At 34.8% G+C, this 6,000-nt stretch overlaps 1 protein-coding gene across 1 annotated transcript in view; it reads right to left on the bottom strand.

Moving 5' to 3' along the window:
* Positions 1-1,977: 1,977 nt before the first annotated feature.
* Positions 1,978-6,000, bottom strand: part of KLHL4 (kelch like family member 4) — a 46,067-nt gene continuing 42,044 nt past the window's right edge. Inside the window, exons 10-11 of the mRNA XM_029996616.2 lie at positions 4,533-4,704; positions 1,978-3,829 (exon numbers count right to left, since the gene is read on the bottom strand). Coding sequence (XP_029852476.1) covers positions 3,770-3,829; positions 4,533-4,704 — 232 coding nt within the window. The 3' untranslated portion in view covers positions 1,978-3,769. The remainder of the gene's footprint in view (positions 3,830-4,532; positions 4,705-6,000) is intronic.

The raw sequence follows: 6,000 nt of genomic DNA, 5'->3' as shown, positions 1-6,000 counted from the left end.
AAGCTGACTGCTTTAATTTATAAGGTTGCATTCAGATTGCTCTCTGACTTTTCTCTGCTTCACACCCTTCCCATCTCTTCCCATTTACCTTTACTTGTATTTATCTTTGTGTTGTTTCTATAACAAGATATGGCCTTAAACTTAAAATTTAGAAAGCGTACTAGTTACCACAGCCTGGCCATAGAAATTAGTAGACTATCTCATCACATTACACATATGTGCAAATATTCACATACTCTGCCTCAGTGGTTGTGGTTCATGGTAGGAACAGCTATTGATCAAACTGATAAATGTGGCTGCATGCTGCAAGCTAAAAGAATGCTACAATTTTTTTTTCTTATGGTATTTTTTTAAATAAGCAAACCTCATGACACAATTTCTTTAGAGAAGAGTAAAGAAATACAGAAAGTGTAATTTTCTTCTAATACTCTTTTTGAGACTTTCTTAAACTATGGAAATGGCAGTATATTTAAAGATATGCTTAAGGGGATTATTTATATCTAGGTGTTTTTCCTAAGTGTCTTGTTTACTGATAAAGCATTTAATAAAATTTGCAAGGTGAAGGAGGGGACAAAGACAGGGCAATTCTATGTCATCTCTGCAGTCATAATGTTTGCAAGCCAAGCAGCTCTCAAAGGCCGGTCTTGCGTGTTTGCATTAAGGTACTCACCCACTGCTTCTGTTCTTCAAAACTGACCTCTTCTGTGCTCAAGTCTTCATTTTCTTTCCTTACTGTAGGCTTGATTAGGTTTTTAGATATGGCTTTATATTTCGTAAACCGCTCTACTAGCCTAGGACCTGTGCCTGCTTTTTCTCACTTGAGGCTGCGTGCTTATTTGTACCCCAAGCAAACTTCAAATTCCATGCAAAGGCTCGATGAGAAAGACCCGTTGGTATTGGCAGTTTATCAGTGTCTCTTCTGATGTGCCTCTTGCACATATCTTGACATTATTTGCACATTGTTTGTATAATTTGTGTCTTAGAGTTTTAAAAGCGGGCATTCAATAGCAGTGCTTTCCAAACGAGCAGAATAAATGAGGTTATACTGGTTACTGGGAACAGTAATGTGCTGTTATAGGAGAACATGAGAAAAGCATGATTTTAGATGAATGATATGCAATAGTGATGCCTGAATGATAAGCAATAGTGACCCTCTCCCTCTGATCCACACAAATCTTTATTTATTATATAAAATAGTGCACATGGCTGTTGCATGACCAAAGCAGGGATGGCAATGAATAGGGCAAAAATGTGGGGTTTTTATTATTAATGTTTAAAAGTTAACATTTGCTGCAAAAAGATGTTCTAGGTAGGTGGTCAGACAGGTTCCCTATAGGACAGGGGAGAGAGAGAAAGATAAAATTATCATCTACCTCACATTCACAAATGTCTTACTGTGCAGATGCACTGTCAAGCTTGGTGGTTAGCCCTCTTGCATTTGCTTCAGATTATTGATTTGGTGGGAAATAAAAATACCTTCTTCTTCTGATGTGAATCTTCCTCTGTGTGGGCCTGTGACCCACTAGCTGGTGTAGGGTTTGTTCCCTATTTGCTTGGCTCTTCATGTTGTTTTGTGTCGGTAGGGTTTTTTGGTGGGTTTGTTGTTTGTTTTTGGTTTTTTTTTTTTCCCCTCCACAAAAAAAAGATACAAAAGGAAAACAGTAATGAAATAAAGTTTCTTTCCTGGCCCACCAAGCTAGCAAGAGATTTGTGTGTTGATCTAGAAATCCACAACAAAATGAAGGTAGTTCTAAGCTGATACACTGCTAAGTTTCTATTGTAGGGCAGCCTCATGTAATGGCTGCAAAAGAAATAATCTTAAAATGTAGTGTACTTTCAGCCCTCTGCAGGTAATCAACTCAGGTTGCCAAGGGCTGGGGTGTGTGAGCCCCTTTCATAGAAAGGACATCCTGACATAACAGTGTTGGTAACTATTTTTGACTCAAAGAAAAAAGATGAACTTTGTCTAAGAAGAAGTGCTAGAAGGAAGGTAAATTTTAGTTTATGTGGACCAGATGCAGTAAGGACACTAAGACAGGATCTTTTCTTCTTTTAGAGTACAGAAATGAGATTGATACTTCTGTGTTTTCTATTCTTGAAAAGATGTAGGATAAAACCCACAAAGTTGTTAAAATATAATCTAAATTTTCTTAGCAGAGAAAGTAAAGTTTATTTGAATGTAGCATGCCATATATAAACATAACTGATCTTTAAAGTTAAAAATGTTTTTCGTTTTATAAATATGCTTATGAGATTGCATCTTTAGAAGCATTCATTAGGATTATTACTATAAATTTTTTAAAATAGCATATTGCTGAATTCTGAAAACATAGTATTCTATCAGGAAAGCTAGTCTACACTTTCAGAGAATTTTCATCTCTGTCCTGAATTTTCTGATACTGACAAAACAACAACATAACAAACACTAAAGTAGATACTGTCCAAATATTGTGCTTTACAGCATAGAATATCTTACATACATTCTTTTTCTAAAATACACTTTCAGCATTTAAAATTATATAAAAAAAAAAAGAAATTAATGTGAAACAAATCAAAACCTTCATTAGAAATTGGCACACAAAAAGAAAATATCATGCATGTGGAATATTATGTGCTGTTTTCAGGTGATTCTTTTCCTGTTTATTCTTGATTCTTTACATTCCCTTAATTTGAAATAAAACATAAACATGCTTATTATATAACTGGTATATAACATTACACAGTGGATATGGTTTTTTTCCTTACCGTATTTCTACTGTACATGAGAGAAAGCTGGTAATCTTCAGCTGAGGTCAAAGATTGTCATATCAATATGATATAAAAATTTCATTTTGTTAGTTATATTCGAAGAATGTAATTATCTGATTGTTTTAAAATTTAATGCATGGTGATTATCCCAAGAATAGCCAAATTAGTTTAACGCATACTGACAGATGGTTAGTGGGCAAAGACAAATCCATGAATAACCTGACACACGGATCAGCATTAAAATATCACATATCTATGCACTGTGAAAATGATTGCAAATTATATTAGCATTGTGTTTTGACAAAGAGATTTCTTTCTGTTGGCACATACTTAGTAACATAAAGATACTTTAGCCCTACTATTTCTTAACTTGCACTATTCAATTTAATATACTGCTAAAAATGGGTATTCTGTCACAGTACTAGCAATGCCGGAGGTTGAATAGCAACTAAATTCTCTGCTTCTCTGACTTGATTTTAAAGTTAATCTAGTAATTTAATTTCTGAATATAGAAATGAAGTTACTTCTGCAGAGAATATCCAGTTGCCAGTGATATTTATGGGCAAATATTTCTTTCTGTGCAGTTCGCTGTTGAAGGTGTTTCTCTTATTCATTTTCATGTACTTAAAATATAAAAGCTGTTTTTATAAACATTAGCATTACTGCCAACCTAGAAAAGAAAAAAGTTTATGAAATCTTATACACCCGTTTATCACTTTACTACTGCATTTTATAAATAACAGATACTTTTGTAACAAACCTGAACCATTTAAACATATTATTGAATTTGTATGTATTAGGTATAATAAAATAATTCACTTATGCAAAATTGTCTGATTTTTGGAATGCAGGAAGACACTTTTGTGCTCTAATATCATAATGGCTCAGAGATAAGTATTCTCTATAATGGAGGGCTGCTAAGATGTGTATAGTCTGTACTGCTTTCTGGAAATATTTCTTATCTTCCTGACTCAGCCTTCATGAAACTCCACTCAGTTTAATTTCACAATATTTGTGATCCTCAGGGCAACTTCACCACAACAACACATGCTCCAGCCCTTCCAATATTGACAGGAACTTCCTAAAAAAGAAAAAAGAAAAAGAAGGAAACATTTTTAGTAGACTCCTATGGATAGGAATAGAAGAAATTAGTTGCATATTAAAAGGAAAGAAATTTGTTTATTCAAACTTAGGTACTCTAAAAAAATTGGATTTAACGAGGGCTCTAAAAACAGAGTTTCGGCTTTTGGGGATAAGGCTTTAGCAGCCACTGAGAGTTACAGGAGTGTAGGCTGGTGTCCTTGCTCTTAAATTTTGTAAAAGACCTTCAGATCTTATGTTCCAAAACCATGGACTGTGTAGCTACAAAAGGATCTTGACAGTTTTAAATATTACTTCTGGTCTCAATGGTGACAGCCGTAAATGTGAACTATTGAAGTGGCCATGCCTCCAGCAGAGAGTATGGCTGGTAAGCACTTGCCAGCTCTAACATCGGCATGGTGCAGCTCTTCAAGCACAAAATGCTTTGGGCAACCTGGTTCACTTGCCCATGTGCTGCCTCTACCCTTTAGTCTGAAAAATTTTATACGGTTATTTCACAGGAGAGGCGACCAATATTTTATACAAGCCCAGCTACGGTATTACTGTATCCTAATATATTGGTTTTCACAAAACCAGTGATAATTTGGCAACATAAACTTTTTTGTTTTGTCCATTAGTCAGACAGAATTCTTCCTATCTGCAGGAAGAATTCCTATTATTTATTATGCAATTCTTCCTATTACCTCTGTCCACTCGTTATTTTGAGCATCGTAGGACTCCACGGTATCCAGGTACGTATGGCCATCATAGCCGCCAACAGCATATAATCTGTCTCCCAGAGGACAAATTCCAACAGCATCCCGAGGTACACTCAGGGGGGCCACTGTTGTCCAAGCATCTGTTTTTGGATCATACCTAGGATGTTTTATGATCAAATTTAGAAAAATACATTGTAGAAAGACATTTCAAATTGAAATTACTGATATTTGCTTATTTTCTCCTGTATTGTAGCTCAGTTTACACCATGAACTAGTACAGAGAATTGAGTAACGTGCTTAAATATTTAATTTAGCCACTAGAGGGATCTTCAAGCACATGAAAAAATGCCCATATTTTCACTTTTTGAATAGTCTCTCCATTTCTATCAGATTAAACAATCATTACATTTTATACATAAATGAGACCTGAGGGAATGATAGCGTGGCCATCAGTTGACTCAGCAAAGTTAATTTCAATATATTCTTTTTTCTTTCTCCATAAAGATTATTTTTTTCCTCTTTCTTGTCAGAACTAATGTTTTCAGAAAATTTCACTGTAAAAGAAGTTAAATATCTCATATAATTTATAAAAGTTTGTAACACAAAATGCATGGCAATATTTTACATCAGTGTTGATTTTATTTCCAATACGTACTCAGTCGATTTCCAACATAAATTCAAGTGAATTCCAGGGTAGTTCCAGCTTTATACCGTCTAACTGAGAACAAACCTTAGCCGTTGTTATTCACAACAGGGAGTTGAATACTTGCTCCCTTTTCCTTTCTTGTCCCCAAATGACACAAGAGAGTCAATGGATACCCACGGCCCATTAAACAGCCAGAGGAGTTGTCCTCACTCATTATGTTCCCTGCTCACCCAGGGCTTAAGTGTTTTCTTGTCCTCCCACATTGTGCCACATGCCACCACAGTGGCAAAGCAACATTTGACACACAATACTTCTGTTTCTGAAAAAGAAGTGTCTAGAATTTGCATTTTCTTAAGAGCTGTGCTCATCAGTGGAGAATACAAAAATGAGGTTAAATAAGGATCAGATAAACAGTATTTTCATTTTAAAAGGTAATTTGAGAAATGGATATCAAGCCAGGATTTCACTGCTTGCAGCTGTGTGCTACTAAAATCATTAAGCCAATGTATTAATTTTTATAATTTAATTTTATTGTATTATAATTTAATTTTAAAGTGTGAATTCAAGCTGAAGTAGTTTGCTTTGGCCATGTTTACTTTTTTTTGCTTGCTAAATCAGACCCTTAGCATATGTTTTAGCCTGATTTCTTACAGAAACAAGGCTCTTTCTATCAGTCTCTTCCATCAGAATATACCTGTGTAGTGACTATTGCCTGTTTGAGTATGTGATATTTATTATATTTTTAACCTTTTGGTCAATATCAGCCAAATTATTGGAGGAAGACACAACTAAAAAGTATTTAGTTCC

Source organism: Aquila chrysaetos, chromosome 21 (genome assembly GCF_900496995.4).
Source record: "Aquila chrysaetos chrysaetos chromosome 21, bAquChr1.4, whole genome shotgun sequence".
NCBI classification, from domain to species: domain Eukaryota; kingdom Metazoa; phylum Chordata; class Aves; order Accipitriformes; family Accipitridae; genus Aquila; species Aquila chrysaetos.
Note: the sequence above shows the minus strand (reverse complement) of the source record. Positions and strands in the feature narration are given on the sequence as shown.